This window comes from Papilio xuthus, unplaced genomic scaffold (assembly GCF_000836235.2).
Source record: "Papilio xuthus unplaced genomic scaffold, Pxut_1.1 DF826945.1, whole genome shotgun sequence".
Lineage (NCBI taxonomy): Eukaryota > Metazoa > Arthropoda > Insecta > Lepidoptera > Papilionidae > Papilio > Papilio xuthus.
In genome coordinates, this window is record NW_013531704.1 from 3,930,356 (window position 1) to 3,953,540 (window position 23,185).

General features: G+C 36.2%; 6 protein-coding genes across 7 annotated transcripts; 3 read left to right on the top strand and 3 right to left on the bottom strand.

The window, feature by feature from the left end:
- Window positions 1-946: 946 nt before the first annotated feature.
- Window positions 947-1,808, top strand: LOC106121477 (uncharacterized). The gene has a single exon (XM_013317165.1). The coding sequence runs from the start codon at window positions 953-955 to the stop codon at window positions 1,643-1,645; it is 693 nt and encodes a 230-aa protein (XP_013172619.1). The 5' UTR covers window positions 947-952; the 3' UTR covers window positions 1,646-1,808.
- A 1,803-nt stretch (window positions 1,809-3,611) lies between these two features.
- On the top strand, window positions 3,612-4,461 carry LOC106121479 (larval cuticle protein F1). Its single transcript, XM_013317166.1, has one exon. It carries the CDS (start codon window positions 3,675-3,677, stop codon window positions 4,362-4,364), a length of 690 nt encoding a protein of 229 aa, XP_013172620.1. The 5' UTR covers window positions 3,612-3,674; the 3' UTR covers window positions 4,365-4,461.
- A 931-nt stretch (window positions 4,462-5,392) lies between these two features.
- LOC106121480 (uncharacterized) lies at window positions 5,393-6,042 on the bottom strand. Its single transcript, XM_013317167.1, has one exon. The coding sequence runs from the start codon at window positions 5,971-5,973 to the stop codon at window positions 5,446-5,448; it is 528 nt and encodes a 175-aa protein (XP_013172621.1). The 5' UTR covers window positions 5,974-6,042; the 3' UTR covers window positions 5,393-5,445.
- Window positions 6,043-6,925: 883 nt separating this feature from the next.
- LOC106120958 (ice-structuring glycoprotein) lies at window positions 6,926-11,819 on the top strand. Its single transcript, XM_013316429.1, has 2 exons — window positions 6,926-7,501; window positions 9,947-11,819. Exons 1-2 carry the CDS (start codon window positions 6,978-6,980, stop codon window positions 11,718-11,720), a joined length of 2,298 nt encoding a protein of 765 aa, XP_013171883.1. The 5' UTR covers window positions 6,926-6,977; the 3' UTR covers window positions 11,721-11,819.
- A 3,657-nt stretch (window positions 11,820-15,476) lies between these two features.
- On the bottom strand, window positions 15,477-18,540 carry CPH17 (cuticular protein hypothetical 17). 2 transcript variants are annotated; one of them, XM_013317254.1, is made up of 3 exons: window positions 18,483-18,540; window positions 15,908-16,090; window positions 15,477-15,742 (listed from the first exon to the last, which is right to left on the bottom strand). In XM_013317254.1, the coding sequence occupies exons 1-3, from the start codon at window positions 18,492-18,494 to the stop codon at window positions 15,644-15,646; spliced, it is 294 nt and encodes a 97-aa protein (XP_013172708.1). In that variant the 5' UTR covers window positions 18,495-18,540; the 3' UTR covers window positions 15,477-15,643. The 2 variants fall into 2 exon arrangements, with proteins under 2 accessions (XP_013172708.1, XP_013172707.1); XM_013317253.1 differs by lacking the exon at window positions 18,483-18,540 and adding an exon at window positions 16,163-16,283.
- A 3,700-nt stretch (window positions 18,541-22,240) lies between these two features.
- On the bottom strand, window positions 22,241-22,942 carry CPH18 (cuticular protein hypothetical 18). Its single transcript, NM_001312076.1, is given in 2 exon segments — window positions 22,241-22,595; window positions 22,880-22,942. Coding segments are annotated over 2 exon segments (300 nt in total). The 5' UTR covers window positions 22,898-22,942; the 3' UTR covers window positions 22,241-22,313.
- Window positions 22,943-23,185: the final 243 nt, after the last annotated feature.

The window sequence follows — 23,185 nt, forward strand, 5'->3', positions numbered from 1 at the left end:
ACATTGTGTATAATAAAAAATTAAAAAAATGTGTAACTAACACTACTTTCTTTATAGATAGATATCGTGCCATGTAACCACAGAGAGTCCAGCACGAAAATTTTTGAGAAAGCCGACAGTACTGGATTTGTACAGCGTTCCAATCGAAGTAAAGTACTGCGACCAATCTCATATATTTGACATTTTTTGTCTATGACGTAATGAAAACGCATACCACAAGTATTTTTGAAATACTCTCAAAACTCCACTTCATACAGTGATGTATTATTACTGACATTTTTTTATAAGAGAAAGGGGCAAACGAGCAGCGGGAACACCGAGGTTTTTATCGACGCCCGTGCAATGCCAGACGAACCGCAGATGCGTTGCTGGCCTTTTAGAGACATCCCTTTCATTCTCTTTGACAAAATATAGACTACAATATGTATGTATGATTATAAATCACTACAGTTGAAACCCACAATGACGTATTAAATCTCACTATTGAGGAATAGCAACAATCTTGGTGGTTTGCACAGGTGTACAGTCATGTTAATAATAAACTATAATTACAATAGGGTTACAGTTTATTTTGTTTGAATTATTAGTACTTAAATTTTAAAATGTAGCCGACAGATGGCACTATGTCATGCACTAGTCCTACTCTGATATTGACATTATTTTCATCGTATTGAAGTTAATTCGAAGTTAAAAATAGAGTTTTAAATTAAATTGTTGCATTGTATAGCCAGATTATCTTTGTATGAAATCGACTGTAATAAGTTGCACTTTAGATAACGAGTCTTTGTAAAAGGGCTTGCAAATGATGGACTCGAGCGGGCCGATTGCCTCGATGTCCTTGTCCGGTTTTAATATCTACTTCCTGGGCGATGTCTTCGCACCGGTTTTGCGAAATAAGATCGCCCTTATCTTTTGCGAATACTTTCTATAAATACGATACATCGTAGTGTTCATGTATCAGTTGTCACTAAGTCGAACAACACAGACCACAATGTTCAAGCTGGTGGTGTTGTGCACTCTCCTGGCGGTGGCGGCGGCCAAGCCCGACCTGCTCTTCCCTACTACATACACGACTACTTTGGTGGAGCCAGCGAAGACTACAATCTCGCAGCAGGCCAGCAGTGTCATCCATCCATCACCACTGTTCTACTCTGCGGCGTACCCCTTCGCTCATTACATTAAAAAGCGATCACCGGGCTTCATTACACCTACAACATACATCGCCAGCGCCCCTCTAGCTACAACTTATTCGTATTCGTACCCATCATCGTTCGTCCACACCACACCGGTGCTGCACTCGTCTCCCGTCTTCACCACAGCCCATTTAATCAAGAAGAGATCCGCTGCCTTGCTCACCACACCCGTCCTCGCCCACAACACTTATTTTACAGGCACACCCGTCGCGACTACCTACTCAGCTTCTTACACCAATGAAGTACCTTTGGTACACACTCCTCTCTCCTATCTAACACCCGCCCATTTCATCAAGAAGCGTTCTGCCCCTCTGATCGCCTCCTATTTTGCTCCCACTACCTACACTTCCTCTTGGTACCCTGGTACCTACGCCGCTGCGGCCCCCTTAATCTCTACTTCATACATTTCAACTTATCCCTATGGCTACTCTCCTTTCTTCTTCAAGAAGTAAAAAGGTAAACCTTACTTACTAAATGTATACCACCACGGCATTGTTGTCATTAAGATTTTCTTTTTTAATAGTCTGTACATAAGATGTATAATTGCTGGTATTATATGGCTTACAAACTTTTGTACTATTTAAATAAAAAGAATTTTGTAATGAGTTAAAATTTGTTGAAATTCCGAATAATACATGTTTAAGTTCATTAATTGTTTAATTTAAAATTTACCCTTACAAGACATGAAAAATGCATGCGCAGACACAAACACAACAGTTCCTCACAAATTTGTGACTAGGCAAATAGTTACATAGTTTTTAGGTAAAATATTTAAAAACAATTTCGAGAAAGAAAATACTGTCGGTGTTTAAAATTAGCATAATTCATGACATGTTACAATAGTAATTTATTTAATATATAATATAATATAAAAACAATTTTCAAAATCATGGTTAAGATAACATTTAACTAATTTTTAATCAGGCACAAATTTTCTTTAAAGGACGAAACTTATTTCACTCACGACTTTTCACTTAACTTTTGTGTTTTAGACTCCGTCACATTTTCTATTATCATTAGCGTATCTTGGGCTTCTTGCATTTTATCAATAGATATGGGCTGACCAAGAGCTCTGGATAGCGGTGTATACAGCGTCAGAGCTATTGGCGTTAAAACAGTTTCTGGTATCATAGGGAGCACAATTTCACCGTGCGTCGTTAGCTTCGGGACATTTGATAAAATAGTCCCCGGACTATACACTAAAGGCGTTGCTAGGTAATTCGATGTATGTTTTATATCTATCCTAGATTGATGAGACACTGCGCTAGGTGCTGCGTATATTAATGGAACTAAATTAGTACTCGCTTGGTTTACGAACACGATTAGAAGAAGGGCAATCATTTTGATATCTAATTTGTTAGTAAGTATAATAGTGAGTGAGATTGATATTTTATAGTAAGTTAACGGTATTCAATGCGGTTGTGACTGCGCAATGTTCAAGTTCTCGGCCGATGGTGTCGGGTCCGTTACATCATAGGGTCGGGGCCATTGGCCGGATTGAGATGCACGTTTTTTTATTATCGTGATTCATGAAATTGTAATTGATCTTGCACTTTAATTCATCTTGTATCTATGTTATGCAACAATATTTTGTAACTGTATCTCATAGTTTTTATATTTTAATTAGTAAGTACTATGTTAGGATGCGTTTGTAAATTAATGATTTTTAGTTTGTTTGTTAATTAATATGAAAAATAATTTTGAGGAGAATTTATCTAATACCTGTAAGAGCTCTCACATAAATGCATAATTTTGGTTAGATGTCATTCAATTCGTTTTTCCCCGGTGTGTGTATTACACCTGTACAAAATATAATACATTGGACGTAAGTAATAGTCTATAGTTTTAGTAATATCAGTGAAAAACAAGTTCGAAACCAACTCGATATAACTTTTTTTACAATGCTTAATAATGTGTCGATGTTTTCGAACAACTGTTGTATTCTAAAATAACAGTGTTATATATGTAACATTACAATTGATTTAGTTAACATTTTTTTGAAATATTCGATTTAAAATGCATTCCATAGATGGCGTTATTACATCCATTTAGAGACTGGGTTTCTTGATTTTTTTGTATTGAGGTTATATTTTTTTACTTCTTTTTGTACCTGTTTTCCGAGGGCTTTTAACATACCTCAAACTTTAGATAGAGATGATGCTCTATAATATCCAATTTTGCGTTAAACCTATTAACCATCACTAAAGTAAAACTAAAATATGGCTGACAGAAACCTTCACCTCAACATTCTAATGTCTCGTATTGTTCATTACTAATCAAAAGGACGTGAACACCAAATTTTTTCTAGTAAGTCGACGGTGTTCAACGCCGTATCGAATCTATTATTAGCTCGTAGATCCCTGTCACTGTGATTCATAGTACTTTGCTTTCATAGTATAAGTAGATAGTTTCCCGCCTGGATATCATTAGTTTACTCCGAAATATTCTAGCGTTAAGTAGTAAATTATATATAAGTTAAAAATGTTGAAGTTCGGACTCCTACTCATCAGTCTCGCCTTGTGCCAGGGCCACGCTGTGGTGCCAGCAGTGCACGCAGTCCATGCTCCGGTAGTAGCTGCGATTCCTCTCCATCATGGCATCCTAGGTAATGGACTGGCTGGTCATGGAGTTGCAGGAGCTGGTCTCGGCGGCTACGGCCTCGGCGGTCACGGAATAGCCGGCGCTGGCGGCCTCGCCGGCGCTGGACTCGGCGGTCACGGAATTGTGAGCGGTGGACTCGCCGGCGCTGGCCTTGCTGCTGCTGGACTTGCTGGCGCTGGACTCGGCAGCCATGGACTCGCCACCACAGGCTTCGCTGGTCACGGACTGGCTGGCGCTGGTTTCGCTGGCCATGGAATCGCAGGTCATGGTTTGTTGGGACACGGAGTAGGAAACGGCCATCATTTGTACAAACGGTCGCCGCATGTTGTGGCTCCTTACGAACACGTTGCACCGATAGCTCACGTGGCTCCGGTCGCTGTTTCCCACCAGCACCGCGTAGATGTGCGCACATCCCCAGCTGTTGTTGCAGTCGTGCCGGTCGTTAAGCCGGTGCTGACATCATTCGTGCCAGCTGCTCCTCTCACCCACACTTTCGCGGGTAACTTCGGCGCCGGACACTACGGTGGCCAGGGCTTCGGTTCGGCGCACGCTGCTCTGGGTCACTATTAAATTTCAAGACTAACGGATGGATTTTACACTTGATATATAAGCAAGTCATTATTTAGTTGTTAATATTTTTTAAATAATAAAATTAGCAAGAACTTATTTTATGTCTTATTTTTTTCACCGACGGACTTTAGAAATAGCGTTTAACCTACATATACAATTGAGCATAAGAAAAGCAGGTGGAATCGACAAAGTATTTCTAAAACATTTTCCCATCCTGCATATTTGTTAGATAAAATAAATTAGTGTAGAGTTGTCTGCCAGTTTAACTTGTTTGGTCAATTTTGTTTCCCGATTTATGTGAGTCATGTTGTGTTTGTGTTTTTGACAAAAAAAAATAAGTTAAAAAATTATTAAAAAATGTTAGGTCCACATTTCTTCACAATTTTTCAACTGTTTATTGTCAGTTTGCGAATGTGTTACCTACTAATAAATATAAGTTAAGTCGCGCAGAGAGAGGATTTATTTCCCTTCACATTCATTATTACAAATCGTTAGGAAAGGGAAGCAGATTAGAATTTGACCTCCAACACACACACAAAATATAATTATTCATTTTAATTATTTGAATACAACTTATTTTTATTATTTCTTTTAGTGATAATTTGCTGGTCGTCCTTAGTTTTTTCATTTAACTATCATACTATATACAGGCAAAGAATTAAATTTGTTTCCCGTTTAGCATCACAAATCGTTCAGCAAACCGTACAAAATAACTATAGGTTACGACTAGAGTAACATTTGTATTATGTCTTTGTTTTATCAAAGATTAAAGAATGACATTGTGTATTTTTACAGAACGTTGAGGTTCTGTGATAAAATGTTACGATAAGACAAGATAATCGTAATGGGTAGGAAATAAACGTCCTCTTATACAATGTGTATTATTTGCAATATCACAAAATACGACTAGCTTACAAAATAATTTTAACTATTACAACAAAACTTTTCTACTAATTAACTTATTACGCAGTTGTTGACTGGTACCTAATAGTTTAAAATAATAAGAAGATTTGCATGAAAAATTGTTTATTTAATTGTTATTATATATTACACATAAGTCGTTGATCACAGTTTACATTATTTACCAAGCGTGGACGCCGTAAGCTTTAGGGAGTACAGCGGAGTAAGTAAGAGGAGATGACACCAAAGCGGGCGCAGAGTACGCGGATACATAGGGAGAGTAAGAGGAGTAGGTGAGAGGAGCGACAGGGGATACGACAGCGCCGTGGGTGACAGGGGAGACCAGTGTGCTGTAAGTCAGAGGTGCGACGGAACGCTTGCGGAGATGGTGGACGCCAGAGAGCGCCTTCGCCTGGTAGTGGGCAAGACGAGCGGAGACAACCTCGGGGGTGTCCAGGGGCACGCCGTTGACGGCGTCGAGTACCACAGCCGGGGAGTTGGGTGCTTGAGTGAGAGCAGCGAATGCAGGGGTAACGTACGAGGCTTGGTAGAGTGAGGGGGTGTACAGCGGTGAGCCGTGGTACACGCTGGAACTGTACTGCGACAACGAGCTGACTGCCGGCACCGCGCTGTATGCCACTGGCGCCACTAGCCCGGGCTTGGCCGCTGCCATCGCCACTGCGCATAACAACACCACCAATTTCGACATTATGGTCTGCGTTGAGTAGTCGGTGCGAGCTGTCGAAAGAATAAAGATCTAATGATGTCTAACGCACGCCTTGAGATGTTTATATACCGGTCATCCAGCAAAAAATGTACCTAATTTATCCACACGGTACGTGGACACTTATCGTCGTTATGGTTATGAAACAGGTGTAGTCTAGTTTAGACGAAATGTCAAGTTACGCGGAAGTTGATACAAATATTATGTGTGGGGTGATAAGAGTTTTTTGCTACCATCGAATAATTTACATTATCACTTTAATTAGCTTAATCGTTATTGCCACTTTATTTCAAGTTTAAAGCCTACTATATTAAGATTCCTCTATACCAAATAATTAGATTGATAAGAAATTGTAATATTTCCGTATTTGTGTAAAAGGAACAATTTAATTAGAATTTATTAATTAAGTTATCACCATTTTAACATGTGATTAATTGGGATAACAATAAACTCTCTAAACTTTGGTATTCATCCCTTACCATTCCTGAACCGTTAACGTTGTAGGTTTATTGTACTATTAATTATTAACAGAAAGTAAACAATACAAACTGCTTCGTCGCATTAGTTCCAAAATTCTTAATTTTTATTCTAAGTGGTATGGACCGTAATATTCTTAAACTCACACTCGATTTGAATTTTTCATCTATCGCTTGCATACGACAAAAAATTAAATTTTACCACAAGATTGTTGAGTTATGCATACAACCAATCTGATTTATAAACTACTAAACACAATTCTTTAAACCATATTACTGACTTCCGTCTAACTTGACATTATCATATAAACGACTATTTCTTAATCAAAACAATGTCGTGTGACAATGCTTCAGATTATCAACGTTGATGTGAAATTTTGAAGGTGACGTATTTCATTTTTTGTTGAACATTAGCCTAGAAGACCGGTATATAAACATCTCAAGGCGTGCGTTAGACATCAGTAGATCTTTATTCTTTCGACAGCTCGCACCGAGTACTCAACGCAGACCATAATGTCGAAATTGGTGGTGTTGTTATGCGTAGTGGCGATGGCGGCGGCCAAGCCCGGGCTAGTGGCGCCATTGGCATACAGCGCGGTGCCGGCAGTCAGCTCGTTGTCGCAGTACAGCTCCAGCGTGTACCATGGCACGCCGCTGTACGCGCCCTCCCTCTACCAGGCTTCGTACGTCACCCCCGCTGTGGCTGCTCTCTCTCAAGCGCCCAACTCTCCGGCCGTGGTACTCGACGCAGTCAATGGCGTACCCCTGGACACCCCCGAAGTCGTCTCCGCTCGCCTTGCCCACTATCAGGCGAAGGCACTCTCTGGCGTCCACCATCTCCGCAAGCGTTCCGTCGCGCCCCTGACTTACAGCACTCTCGTCTCCCCTGTCACCCACGGCGCTGTCGTATCCCCTGTCGCTCCTCTCACCTACTCCTCTTACTCTCCCTACGTATCCGCGTACTCTGCGCCCACTTTGGTGTCATCTCCTCTTACTTACTCCGCTGTACTCCCTAAAGCTTACGGCGTCCACGCTTGGTAAATAATTGAATCTGGGATAAACGACCTGCTGTACTCAGGATGTATGTTTGATGAATACACTTCCGAATTAAATTAATTCAGTTATAAAATTTGTTTCATTTTAAATTTAATCATATATTATATACTTAATGCATTAAGAAACAGGATATGTATAGGATAAAAATTCGTACCTAAACTTGAGGTAATATGTTCTAAAATTATTAAAAAGAACATTATCGATTTTATACATTACGTCCACAATAAACAACAAACTATGCTACGGCACTTAAAATTCACATATTTCATAATTAGAACAAAACAAGTTAGTACCTTTTCTTAATTTTATTAGTGGGTAGAGTAATATGTGCCGTATACGACGGGTGAGGATCGTGCGGCAGGGGGTGTTGTAATATTGTAAATAGATGAAATGGCACTTACCAAGTCGATGCCCCGTTCACCCCTTTCAGGTACTTGGTCACTCTGACGGTGTCAATCGAATAATGTTACTTTCAAATAGTCTGAGGCACCTGTAAGCGTGCTTTAAATGCTTCATCGTTGAACCGAACGAAACTTAAGCAAGCCAATAAGCTACGAAACCGACACATCCGATGCGCTCTTTACGTCCAACTTCACTTGAATCCCAATGTTTACACTCAACTGTGCCGCCTCACTGCCTACCCCGCACTGGCCCCTGCAGTTCCCCGTGCCATTCGTGGCGGTGAGGGATTTCAAACTACCCTCTTGTGCGGGTAGAATAAAAATGAGTCGATCTGCCTACATTATTAAACCGCGAAATTCAAATCTATAGTTCGCCATTTAATATGACGAATGCGTCTGTACCGAATAAATGACCTTGTAATTACCGTGTAACTATAACACGACTGTATACAACTTTTGGAAAATTTTAAACGTCTTTTTTAATCGCCTTCAAAAGTTACAAGAACTTATTAAAATTTTGTAAATAAAATGTTTGTACAAATTAAATAGAACGTTGTGATTACCGACGAGATAAATATATTTAGAAAAACAGATTGGCATGCAGTCATTAATTTTGATTATAGTGTGTCTATTTAAGATAGATTAGTTCGACAACTGACGCCTATAAAATATCGAATTAATTTTGTATGAGAATAAATGTTGTACTTAATGGACGGTTGTCATAGTGTAGCGCACAACGAATAACTGTGAACTATCGAAAATCGATCTTGTAATAAAATTAATCCAACAAATACGTACTATAATTTAGGGATTTTAAAACTTTTTGATTTATTACTGTTATTTGGCTGTGTATCGAACAATTTATTAAAAAATATATTTTAGTACGTCAACACCGCAATTTATGGTTGAATGTCTTATTTCTTTATGTCATTATGAAGGATTAAGTAGGAATAGAAAGAAACAAATTTATTTATATTGTAATTCAAAATCAATAATTACGAGATTATCGATTGCAAGTTCTATGAGAACAACCATCGAAAATGGAAAAAAATTCCTAATCGATTTTACTTAACCCATATATAGTGAATTGTCAATTGAATTGTCAAACTAATCTATTTAAAGTAGACACACTATAACTTTGTTTTATTTTGATTGTTAAAAACATAAAATAAAACATTGAATTGAAAAAACTTTTTTAAGAATTGTTACAGGTACATTATAGAATATTACTTATGAAATATAACAATTATTATTGTGCATTTTTAATTCTCCCAAGTAGCATTGTCGTAAGCAATCATAATGTAAATAAAATATCTTTGTAAAATTAACAATAAAAGAATCATTCTCGATAATAAGTAATAATCTATCGCTGTCTCTGTGTCCTCTGAAAAGGTTAAGCGTCAGAGCTTTACGTGCTAAAACAATTAAACGTACTCTATACATATTAATAAAATTTGAGTGTCTGTATGTAACATCGAAAAAAAACTCCAAAACAGGCTGGGAGAATTTGACGTGTTTTAAGGGGAAGGTAAGTGATGATTGCGGGTATATTACGGGCTACTTTTTATTTCTGTCCCGATGAAGTCGCGGGCGACCACTAGTTGTAATGCAATACATAGTTGTATTATGAATTGTCAACTTAACGGGGGGATGTTATTTATAATTATGTTAGTATTAAAGTACGTCAAATAACACAACGTCGTACAACACTTTTTTAGTAATTTGGAATGTTTATTTTTTTGAAATAATATCTAAGTTCCGATAAGATAATTCTAAGCTGTAAACATAATTTTTCTGGTGACTAAATTAATTAAATATAATTATTACTAATGTATTAGTTGTCGGAGTTGGTGCAAAGCGGATAGCTGATGAAGATCTAAATAGCCGGTAGTGTATATTACGATTGTTGCAGTTTAATTTATATTTTGTCTCATTTTATTTCGTATTGGTTGATGTAAGCTTCCGAGTAGTTTTATTTTTGCGATCCGATGAGACAGAACTTGTTGAACTTGACTTTTATTTCAGCTGTATTGAGACTAGTATAAAAACGATATACTACCCAAAAGAAAGCATCAGTTTGTTATTTACGTCTGAACTAACACAGACCACGATGAATTCGCTGGTGGTGTTGTTTTCATTGATGGCTTTAGCCACGGCAAAGCCTTCACACCTTGTGGCTTTCTCTGGTGCACCATCGGCCTATACATCGGAATCCAGAGTCGATGTCCACTCATCGCCTTCGATTGTGACATCAGCCGCCGTCGCTCCGGTCGCTCGGACATACGTCGCCGGTCCCGCATTCGCCGCTGCTAATGGTGCCTTTGCTGCTCCTGCAGCGTACTCTCAGCACTCCCGTGTGGACTACGTGAAGTCTTCGCCGGCTGTAGTGAGCACCTATGCTGCTGCTCCCGCTGCTTTTGCTACACCAGTCGTTGCAGGCCCTGCTGCTTCATCATACCAGTCTCGAGTGGACATCAAGTCCTCTCCCGCTGTAGTCAATACTTACTCTGCTGCCCCAGTAGTTTCATCTGCGGCTATCGCTGCTCCAGCGGCCTTTGCTGCTCAAGCTGCTTTTGCTGCTCCCGCTGCTATCGCCGCTCCTGCTGCGACCTCATATCAATCTCGTTTAGACATTAAATCATCACCCACGGTAGTCAACACTTACTCAGCAGCTCCCGTAGTTGCACCCGCAGCTATTTCTGCCCCTGCCGCTATTGCAGCTCCTGCCGCAACATCTTACCAAACTCGTTTGGACATTAAGTCATCTCCTGCCGTAGTTAGCACTTACTCAGCAGCTCCCGTTGTTGCTCAAGCGGCCTTTGCTGCTCCCGCTGCTATCGCTGCTCCTGCCGCGACCTCATATCAATCTCGTTTAGACATTAAATCATCTCCCGCCGTAGTCAACACTTACTCAGCAGCTCCCGTAGTTGCACCCGCAGCTATTTCTGCCCCTGCCGCTATTGCAGCACCTGCCGCAACATCTTACCAAACTCGTTTGGACATTAAGTCATCTCCTGCCGTAGTTAGCACTTACTCTGCCGCTCCCGCGGCTTTTGCCGCTCCTGCCGCAATTGCAGCGCCTGCCGCAACATCGTATCAATCAAGATTGGACATTAAGTCCTCTCCCGCCGTAGTCAGCACTTACTCAGCAGCTCCCGTAGTTGCCCAAGCAGCTTTCGCCGCCCCTGCGGCTATCGCAGCTCCGTCCGCTTCGTCTTATCAATCTCGTTTTGACATTAAATCGTCTCCAGCTGTAGTCAGCACTTACTCTTCTGGTCCCATTGTGGCCCCAGTTCGTGCTGCTTATGCTGCTCCTGCGGCTGTTGTAGCGCCTGTTTCAACCCCTGTTGCCGCATCAACTTACCAATCTCGTGTTGATGTAAAATCTTCTCCTGCTGTTATCAGTACAGTTGGTGCTGCTCCCGTAGCGTACTCTGCTCCCATAGCCACTGTTGCTTACAGAGCCCCAATCGCAACAACCGCGTATGCTGCTGAAGGCTGTGCGCAAGGTGTTGTAGAAACACCTGAAGTGGCCGCTGCCCGCGCTGCACATTTGCAAGCAAAAGCTCTCGCAGAAGGTCACTTCATTCATAAACGATCAGCTGGTTTGGTGGCCACTTTGCTGGGAGCAGGATTAGCAACTGAATCATCATCGCACCAATCTCGTGTTGAAATTAAGTCATCGCCTGCCGTCGTCAGTACCTACTCCGCTGCTCCGGTTCTCTCAACATATGCTGCAGCACCATTCGCCTACGCCGCGCCGATCCAAACCGGAGTATACGGCGTACACCCGTGGTGAGCTTCATCGTGGAAATGGGGATCGTTGATTCTCGGTTCAGATACATCGAACGACTGAAATTATTTGTACAGAAATAAACTAAAAAAACATAAAATATAATATTTGTTGTATCATTTTGCATTTAAAACATCCTGTCTAAATATAAAAATTCAATTTGGACTCTTGTTATATTTATTACCCTGATTGAAGAACACGGCATTTAAATTAAATGTCTTTTTTGAGTTATATAATAAGACTTTACAATGCAATACAATCGTTTTTATTTATGCCTTACGCTACGTCCTGTATACGAACAGTTTAAAAAAAATAGTAGAAAATCTTCGAAGGTTTTGGGTCTTCCTTCACGTGGACGGTCGTCAATATCAAAATCACCGTCTTTGAAGCGATGGAACCAATCACGGCATGTTGTTTCGCTTAGAGCAGCGTTTCCGTACAGTTCTGTTAAAAAAAAGTTGTTTTTTAAATAAAAGTTAATATAGGATTAAAAAACAATTGAAGTCGACTACCGATTTTTAAAACAGTATTGGGTGTAAGTAGTAATATAAGATAATAAGTTCTCATAATAATTCTCAGAATAGTGATTTTGAGTCACACTTCACGCAACAGACATCTGCAGTAGCAATGTTAGTAACAAGCACTACGTTACATTGTAAACATTAAAATGCATCTGTTTTACCATTAATTTAACTGTAAAGTACGAGTATAAGGACTACTGTCATCTCTTTTTTTACGAAGAGAAAGACGGGGTTGGCAACTTTTTTTTTGATACTGTGACAACTCAACATTAGATGATGTTTGTGTTAGATTATGTTTTATTGCGTCTATTATTTTATTATGTAGAAAGAAAAGTTTTAAAAGACTATAAATTACAAGGATAATTAAGGAAGCAGCATTCGTTCAATTGTTGATACATATTTTTTGATTGACAAACAGCTTATCAAAGTGGAATCGCAATGTGAACTGCATTGAAGACAACATACAAATATTAATTTTTATGTATTTAAACAGTAAATTAAAAAAAAAGATAATTAACAAGGTTGTGTTCAATTAACCGATTGATAGGCAATTATAATAATTCACGATAAAGATTCATTATTAAATACTCAAGGTGAGTTTGCATTAGCATATTTCTACATACTATCGTCCTTTTCGTTCTCTCTGGCAAAACTGAGACTATAATATATATAATATGTATCATAACAAAAGTCACCGCTGTACCCTTTCTGACACTACCAATATGTTCACTTTGTTAGAACGCAGTGTTTAAAATGAACTCAGGCATTAAAAAGAGGTAAGTAAGTATGTATATAAAACAATTAATCCCTTATATTTACAACTGAGAGCCATAAACGTGTAAGTAGACTAGGTCAGAAATAGATAAAACTCTAAGACGTAGAAAGAATTTTTAAAAAGGGATCTAGTTTTTGAGTGAAGAAATAAACACACATACCGTGGGTTTCAGAGACCAAATTCTCCATTTAAAACAGTTTATCTCTATGTTGGCAAAGGTATAGGGTTGACAATATGTTTGATGGCAGAAACCCACGGTTAATATTATTAAGATTGAATTAAAATGTTCCCGTCAATAAAATAAATAAATCGAAGATTGTAATTGTATTCACATAACATCATATTTATTATTGCCGCAGTATTTATTTTCAAAACCTTCGTTGTAATTTATTCATTTAATACGCTAGAATAAAATGTTAAAAGTCGGACCACTTCAGTTGGCGGAGTAAGTGCTCAAGTGTCGTTAATAACGTATGATTTTTTGCAGAGTTATTGTGCTCTATAAGCGAAATGTTAAAGTTTATATGGATCGGCCTTGAGTACGCTTTCTTGTTTCGCTGGACATAAGCGTGTTTTGACACCTACATAGAGATGATACAACAATTAATAATGGAGAACATAGAATCTAATAACAAAATAACCTCCGAATTTATTAGCATACAGTATAAACAAACAAGCAAACAATTTGACAAACATTAAAGCAAAATTTTTGGTAACATGTATTTTTTTACTTTAGATTTTCATGTTTAATACATCATTAGCCTCAACTGGTGAATCTAGACAACAAAAAAAAATATGTTTTAAACCTTCTCAATTTCCTTAGAAATTTTCTGATATTAATACAATTTTACACAGTCTTTGATTCGCAAAATAAAATATATGTAACTATAGTTTTTAAATATTGTACGAGACATATAAAGATAGGGCTTTAAAAAAATCATTACAGTATAATATTTCACGAAGTGTTCGCTACATATATGTAACAGTGACATTATGATACAGCGACATAGTGAGAGGTATGCGGAATCAGTTTATCCTTTTACGGCGTATGATATACGAGCACAATACTAGTTTGTTTACCGCCTTATTGACTGCAGATAATAAGAGACAGTGGTTAATTCCGCTATGAATTGCCAAGGACTACATCCAGTAGTATGTCACTGATATTGTCAACTAGTCAGTTTTTAATCTAACTAGGTATATTGTATACGTAATATAATTCAGCAGTTTATAATCTTACTATAGTACCCTTCCGGTATCTTACTAGGAAGTTCTAACCTGGACGAATGATTGAAAATCTTTTTATTTATAAAGCTCTAGCTGTCGCCCGCTACTCCGTCTGCGCAGAATTAATAAAAAAACTGATTAGTAACCTATGTGCTCTTCTATGTTCTATATGCATACAAAATTTCCCGCAGATACGTTGAAACAAATATCTATCTCTCCATCCGTCCATCCTATGATCTAAACATTCGCATTTAATCGTATAATAATAGTAAGATTTATAAATGGACGAATGATTTAGTTTACAATATACCTAATAATTTTATAAATTGACTTAGTTGACAATCAGTCCTTAAAATCGAGATGTGCAACTTAAATTCGTCACAGTAAATTATATTTCAATACCAATTGTTTCTTTTTTATGGAATCTTAAAACTCGCGTTGTGTAATTATGTTATTTATTATAGGAATCACTTTTTGCTGTAGTTTTTTGTCGTGTTAATCGAAATTGGTACTTGATGATAAAAGTCGGCTTAAGGCTTATTATTGTTCGGTTCCTGTCCCACAGAGCACCTTTAAACAGGTTTTTATGCAAATAGGTTGTTTTATTATAGAGTAAATATTTAATACTGCGATTTTAAAATTTGCATATCAGATTTATTGGAAGTGAACTTTTTTTATATCGGTAGCAAAAAAATTACGGATGTCGATTATAACTAAAAAGAATAACATCTTTGTGTTATCGAAACCCCATAGTTTAAATAATATATCTACATAATTTTCCAGAGTTATTTTTTTAAATAATTTGATTATATAAAACATTTAGTATGTACAGCGTAAGTTGATGCATATTATAATATGCTAGGTTTGTTTTTTAATGTTCATTGTTAATCGAAATGAAAGTTGTCATGAATTTTATTGCATAGTAAATTATTACGTGCCATGTTAACTAATCAATAACTCTAACGTTTTTAAATGTAAATGGAAGATATGAGTGTTGTATGCCGTAAGATATAAGAAAATATATGTTTTTATGAGTTGCAAGGACTTGGAATAACTTAAATAACTCTGTCTTTAATCTACCATATTATTTTCGGAAATTTACAAACAATGGTAACTACCATATAATAAATTAAGGACAATGATGTAAAATTGGATTCACTTTTTAATCGCTTTTAAACGTCGTATTTATATTAAACATCGGTTCGATTAGAAAACAAACACATCATCATTTATTGCTTTTTTATTATCATTCCAAACAGTTTTCCGACCCAGATGCGAGCTTTTTTCGCTCCAATCTGCCATTCCAAAAGTTCTTAATACTAAAGAATTAAATAAGATTTAGAGACGTTGACTGTTGCATTGCTCGATCCAGATGTTAAGGTCCGAGCGGGAAGGGGGCTGGTAAATTACCATCCGTGGGCAAGAGCTGGGGCAGCGAGGAGGGGACCATGAGCAGCGACGATCGGTGCATGCGCAGCAACCACGGCAGCGGCAGGGGTGGCGATCTATAAAAAACATATGTTTTTATTTTTTAAATTAAATAAGATGACAATATTTCTAGCCTAGTAAGAACACAGTTTATTTTTAAAGCTCTTGTTATAAGTTATGGAAAAATATCTATTACATTGTAAACTATGTACTAGGTTATTCTAAATGCCGCTGTTACTTACCCTGACAGTGTTAGCATAAGAAGTGGCAACTGGGACAGCGGCCTTAACCACTCCGGTGCTAATCAGGGGGGCACCGACGACGGCACCATGGCCCCACGCCGAGGTGAGGGGGGCCGCGGCGATGGCACCTCCGTATAGCCCGGGGGCGGCGGCAGCAACAGCCAAGACAGCGGCGAATACGAACTGCAAAGTATAATATAACTAGGTGTATACCATCACTGCTTAAATTGCGAAAATCAAATAGGCACAATATACCACCGCTAATAGCCTGTCCATATATAGAAGTGCCCATAAGGCATAGCAGACATATACACAAAATGCAATTTGTACTTGATTTTTTTCTTCCTTTTAAATATGTTTATCTCGAAAAGACAGAGTGAATATAATATAGTGTAAATATTTATATTTTTTACTTATTAATCCTATATATAAACATTATATTTGTCCGTAAATGACAAAGAGAATGGTAATCGATAAAAAGAAATAAAAATCTAGTAAAATATAGTCATGTCGACATTGCATTGACAATACTCGTAGTCAATAAAAAGTGTTGAACTGGATTATATAGGTTAAGTGACTGAGGTGTGTTTCCTCTTAAATCAGAATAAACAAAAAAATACGCAAACATTATAAAATACCTTCATAAAAGCAACGCCAATAAGTGCTGAGGCATTTAAGTTTTATTACTGCGGTAAAAGGTTGTTTTACGGTTAAATGAATTTAAACTATCAATCGCTTGTCCTTTAAGGACGTTAAGTATTTTTCGCGTGGGATTTAACTGATCTAGACGTACATATATCAAATCCTTTCTATAACTGGACTAACAATAAAACCGGTCACGTGGGATCTGATATCTTAACAAACAATTCTAGCACTTATTACCGAGGAATAAGTCATTCTATCCTTTGTATTATTTTTTATCGTTGTTAGCTTAACTAGGCGAGCTTGCCAGTTTAAAGCGCTTGATTATTATTTATTGCAGATTATAATAGATATTTTATATTAATTTAAAATGTCATTGCTAATAACCGTAGGTTTACACAGACACACATTCATTAAAATCTATAGTATTTCGTTTTAAAAAAAACAAAATAAAATTAAAATGATCATTAAACTACATTTGTACAGTAACAATGTGTCACAAATAATTTAATAAGTAATTATTTTAAAAAATCTGTACTTAATCGAGAAATTTACAAAGTTTTGTCTAAACGATGTTTATGTCAAAGCAAAGATCTAGTATAAAATAGGCCATGCCTTTGTGAAATAATATTTAATTAGAAGGCAGAAACACCCGACTTAAGATACAAAGCTAGATTCCAAGTAAAGACCTGAATAAATTTAATAGAATACGCCGTAAACTTGTTATTAAGATTGTCGGATAATGATTTATGTCCCATTTTATAAGAGTTCGAGTACTGTTAAATATTTATTTCATCATTTTCAGTCGTTTTATTTTTTAAATTATATCATGTTAGAATTTTTTTCTCAATATTTAGTTTTCATATTTAACTAAGTAACTTCTAACGTCCAAAAATATTCTTCAAATTATTCACTATTTTTCGAGTTCGATTCTCATTTTTTTACATCGCTAAATAAGTTTTTCGATTGTTTGCACTGTATTCTAATATATTGAAGTATTGTGTGTACAATTTAGAATTAATAAATTAAAAAACTAGCTTACTTTAAAACTTTGAAAATCTTTGTTTTAAAATGCAACCAATAGAAGACGTTAGTTCATAGCTCCTGAGTTTTTGCCGGTTTTGTTATTTTTAATGTGAATAGACAGATTAACTCAATTTATACATGTTTGTGATGTTGTTAAGGAGAGACAATTTTCTTTTGTCCGACTTTGGGTAAAAAGTGATTGACTACCGGATAGCAACATCTGACCTTGTTGGGTCGTTACCATTTACTTTTTGCCAGATTATTATGGAAACGTATAAGAAAAAGATCGAATAAAACGTTGATCTATTATTGATGTTTAGTCTATTTATATATGTAAAAAAAATCGCATGTAATCGAATCTTAAATCGTTACAAAAAATGTGTATAGCTTTGGTGACATAATGCTATAAAGATATAGTAATTATAATTAAAAATTGTATTTACGATGTAACATATCATTTAATTAAAGCGTCAATAGCCTAAAGGTTAAGGGTACGGATTTCCGATCACAATGTCGGGGGTTCGAATCCTGCCATTCGACTGTTGTCGTAAACCATATCCTAGCACAAGCCTTGAACTTAGTTGGAATGGTAAAAGAAATATTAGTAAATTTACAAAAAAGAAAATCTGCTATTATTAAAAAAAAGTTGCGGTTACCAATTTCACGTAATTCTATTTAGGGTTTGTGGGAACTGTTTTATATTTTAAGTTGGTTAGAAATAAATTTAAATCATTTGAATTGACGCTATTTTTCTGAGTTAAATATTATTTTATCAAAAACACGATCATTCTTAATATTATTTAGTATAAAAAATGAGTAATGCCATTTCAACTAGTACAGTCACTATAATTATTTATTTGTGAAATGACGAAATTTTTACTTCTGTCAATATAATAAAAAATCTTACCAGCTTGTACATTTTTGAGGGTTGTTGGGGGGTTGTTTTGTGAAGTGAAGAAAGGAGATGTGGGAGCGAATGTGCTAAGGTTCAGGCGAGCCGAGCTTTTATAGTGCTTAGTCACATGGTTTCACTAAATCGGTCTAACCCTACCCCTACTAAGGGCCTAGGTCATCTATAACGGCCCTTATGTTAGTAGCGACAGCAAAATAAGTCGTTAGAATGGTTATTATTATGTAACGTATACATCTGCGTACTCATACTCGAAATTAATTTATTCATGTTTCAGAAATAATTGTAACCCAAAATTATTTGAGAAGGCTAAAAATATATAAATTTCCATCATTTAAATTTATGTTTGTGGTATCTCATAAAATTGTCGCTAACCAGCTGTTAGAGTTTAACGCCGTCACCCGTATGAATTTCTTTATAATAAGCCCTTCTATATATAAAATTAAATGTTAAGTTACTTTTGTATTAAAGCTTTTCTAATGATGGAAGAACTGCGGGATGGAAATTTAACTGATTGTTATCGCACATGTTCAGCGCGTGTCGGTCTCGGTAGTTAATTTTATAAGTACAAAGGAAAATGCTACTGCCCTTTTACTATAACCTTTTAGTTGAATTTACGATGCTCTAGGACTTGAGAAAACGCGACTATATCGCGATATTCTAGAAATGAAAAACGTATACAGACGCTGGATAAAGCAATGAATATATGTACATACGTGTTTGTTTCAATCTAATCTCATTTAAGGGATTTAAATATTCTTAAATTGAAAAATTTTAAATTAACAATAGATATTGTGAAAACAATAACTTCCACATATAGTCTATGAATTTAAAAATTAAAAAAATAATATACGCATATATACTTCCTTATTGCCTGTAATAAAACCGTTTATAATTGTGATATTGTTGCAGGGAACAAGAACGTACAAATTCAAGGGATTTCATAAGTAGTCGTACCGCTTTCAAAACCTTCGCATTAGTTGGCCATTGCAACATGCTTTAGCTTTTATTATCACAATCTATTGTTTATACTAGTAATATCATTCGTCAGTTGCGTCATTGCCACATTTTTATTAATTAACGACTATCATTCTGATTGGCAGTTAACCTTCCTCGTTACTTGTATTAAAACAGTATGCTGTAAACAACATAAAACAAAATGAAAATATTTGTATCACTTCGTCTTAATCTTTCTCATAACTTGAATCATTCAAACAAGTGAAAGAGACAAAGTTAATAATTTTGATTGCATTTTTATGGAACGTTTATTGACATGAGTCTATAGATTCAAGAATGTTTAATAGTTTGGATTTAACTATCAAGCAATTTGCAACTGGGGAAAGATTTTTGTAAATAAAATAGAGTAACATGACCAAAAACCTAAAATGTATATTTTTTTTAATATTTTTTGTCAGTCAGTACATTACACATGGTTCTGTGGTTGATCTTATTTTTAATGCGTTTCGTGCGTTCGTTATCTTAGATATACAACTGTCTATGTATCTTGATATTTGACATTTAAATATGAAATAATAATTTCAAAGGAAAACTCTTACTTTCGGAATAATCAAAATTTCTAAAAGTTATACGTAGATATCGATGACACATGATATTTAAGATGATTATACTAAATGTTAAAAAGTACACGTTCTCTTCTCGTTGTCTTTTGTGCATGAAATGTTAATAAAATTACCAACAAGGCTGTTGCAATAAGATTTAATAACACACTGATCATATCAAGCATTATGGATTATATCTGAGACCGGATCACTTGTAAGAAGTTAATTATATGTGCTGACATATTAAACTGACCGTGATAATGAAAATGTGATAATTGTTCGATGTGCATAAAGATGACAGATAAATTATATCGTAACATCTCTGTTGTTAAAACTATCTCACATCCGGCATGAGAATGTAACTTTAGATTAATCTCTAGGTCATCATCTTCGCATACTTATCCTACTCACATGGTTTTTTCGTTCACACCAAGATATCCTTTTACATATCGATCTTGAACGATCAAACTTCCATTATTTCAGTAGTCCCTTTTTAATCATATCATCTTTCAACCAAATCATTCATCTCTTTTTAGTATAATCAGATTAATCTTTTGATATGAAATTAAACGTAAAGTATCAAAACCATTTAATAATCTAAAATCTCATTTGTGCTATGTGTAAGTCAGCTTAAATTTATTTATCCTTACATGAAAATTGTTCGCTTGTAGTGTTCGACACACGTAACTTATTCTGCACAGTAAAGAGTAATTTGTCTGCAGAGAGTTATTTAGTTTATCATGTCACGTATTTATTTAGTCTACTAACTTGTGTTTTAAACATACATATAGAGTTAATATGCTTAACAACTTATTAATTTTGATGTCACTTGTGCTAGTATTAAACAGGAAATAAGTGTATTATAATGACAATCATCATATCTGTTTTAATTTTGGTTTAAAAATCAATGTTAATTATTAACGTGGTTAGGTTTGCTTTGAATATGAAAAAAACGATGCCTTAAATAAATAAATGTTATAGAAAATGTCTCTGTCTCGTTAGTTCTCTATGATTTGTGATTAGACAGTTGGTTAAAGGAGGGCAGGGCGTTTACTTTGACACTGTTTTGTGGTCAACTTGACTCGTTATCATTTCTTATCGCGATATTATTGTTTAGTTTCACGCTAATAAATCGACTTTAACCGATGTCAAATCTTCTCACTATTTTAAAGGTATTTTTCTGTTACATATTTTCTATATTCGCAAGTATTTGAACGTAAGAAATATAATTTTCTTATCGTGTGTTCTAGATATCTGTCAAGCTATTTGCGGTAATCACAGCCTTGTTTCTGATTTTAATGACTATACAATTTATATTGTTAGATAATTAAATAGTTTTCTTTTAATGAAGAATAAATGATATTGCAGTTGGAACACATTTTTCTCTTTTTCAATGTTTGAAGGAAAAATATTCTTTCGTGTTTAAAAAAAATGTAGACTGATTTTCAAGAAATTTCCGTCCCCTGTTCCATCTCCGAAAAGATTTGTTCATACGTCTGTCGCTTAGTTATTTATAAATTAATTTAAATCTTCCTGCCTATCCTAATTTAATAAAATATCAAATTAAATAAATTTGAATCTACAGATTAACTTTTAAACGTTCGTTTAATTAACAAACATTCGTTTGCCATTTAAATTACGAATAACATGTGCGTATTAGTACAAGTAAATAAATAAAAAAGATTCATCAATATATCCTAGCATTTGTATCGTATTAGGCTTGTAAATAAATGAATTGTAGTAGGCTTTATTTTTATTGAAGGGCTACCGTGTCCTGTAACTTAATACTGGGGGACGATTTATTTGCTGTCTCTAAATCAAAGGGCAATGCCCTCTTCCCTGAACCTTTTTAGGTCGGCTGACGATTGCGGGTCCAGTAGACAAAGTTTGCCATTTATAAGATCTTTGGATGTTTCATGTATGAAAGAGAGCGGAAATTATTTATCGAAAAACTTTACGCTATAGAAATACTCACATGTTAAATTAACAGAAATTATATACTTGTAGAACTATTTTGCCTCAAACGATAAACTTTTTTCACACAAAACTTATATTTGTGTGGTATTCACATACTTATTGTATTGAAGAACTTTATGCTTGAATTCGGTGTGTGTACCTTATACATTTTGGAATATATAATGTTTAAAAAAAAATTAAAATGTCGTTTAATGATGTTGTTTAAATTAAACAAACGTAAAGGTTATAAAATATTTAATAGTAATTCATATCGTTTGAGCAAGTCACTAGGCAATGGTGTCACCAAATTCGTTTATACTAAGACTGGGGCAGACAGGTATCTGGCGTAGGGAGATGGGGCGGCGACGTATGGTGAGGCCGCAACGTAGGGTGCAGGGGCAGCGACGTATGAAGCTGGGGCAACGACTGGAGCTGATGCGTAAACTGGGGCAGCTACGGCATGGTTGACAGCGTGTGCGGAGTACGAGCTGGCGTAAGGCGCCACTGCGTACGCGGCGGGAGCAACCACGGCAGCGGGCGCTGCGGCCAGCGGCAGAACTCCGGCGTTCACGGCCACGGCGAGGGCGAGGACAACCTAATAAAAACATATCCAATTAGATACTGATTTTCCAAAATAATTGTTCCCATGGTCTTAAAGGTATAGGCCAGGCCAATATTAAAGTGTGTGTCAACATAATGGTAACGTAATAACAACGTTTCGGTGATACCAAACTGGATCAACTGTTAGACATCTTCTTTATCAATCTAGTTGATTCGTAGTATGCAAAACTGCACTAGTTTAGCGCCACTTATCCAAAAGGCGATCTTTAGTTTTTATTCAAAAAATGAAATTAATTAAAAAAAAATATGATAACTCACAACGAATTTGGCGATCATTGTGCTTGAGTTTTTGTGACTGCTCACAAGTGAGAAAGATTAGAGAATCAGATGGACTGTGCCGTCTTCAGGATATCGTGACATTATATACCGAGTCGTGATTCCGTTGGGCAACCGCACAATCATTGAATATACCGGACTGTTAATGTGCAGGACACCACTACTGTTAGTTCCACGATTTTTGACCCAGACCGAATCGACGAGCGATGAATTACAATTAGGCTAACTCGCACCAATTTCACTTAATATTATGTAACCGCCGAAAAGGAAAAACACTTCCTCATACAG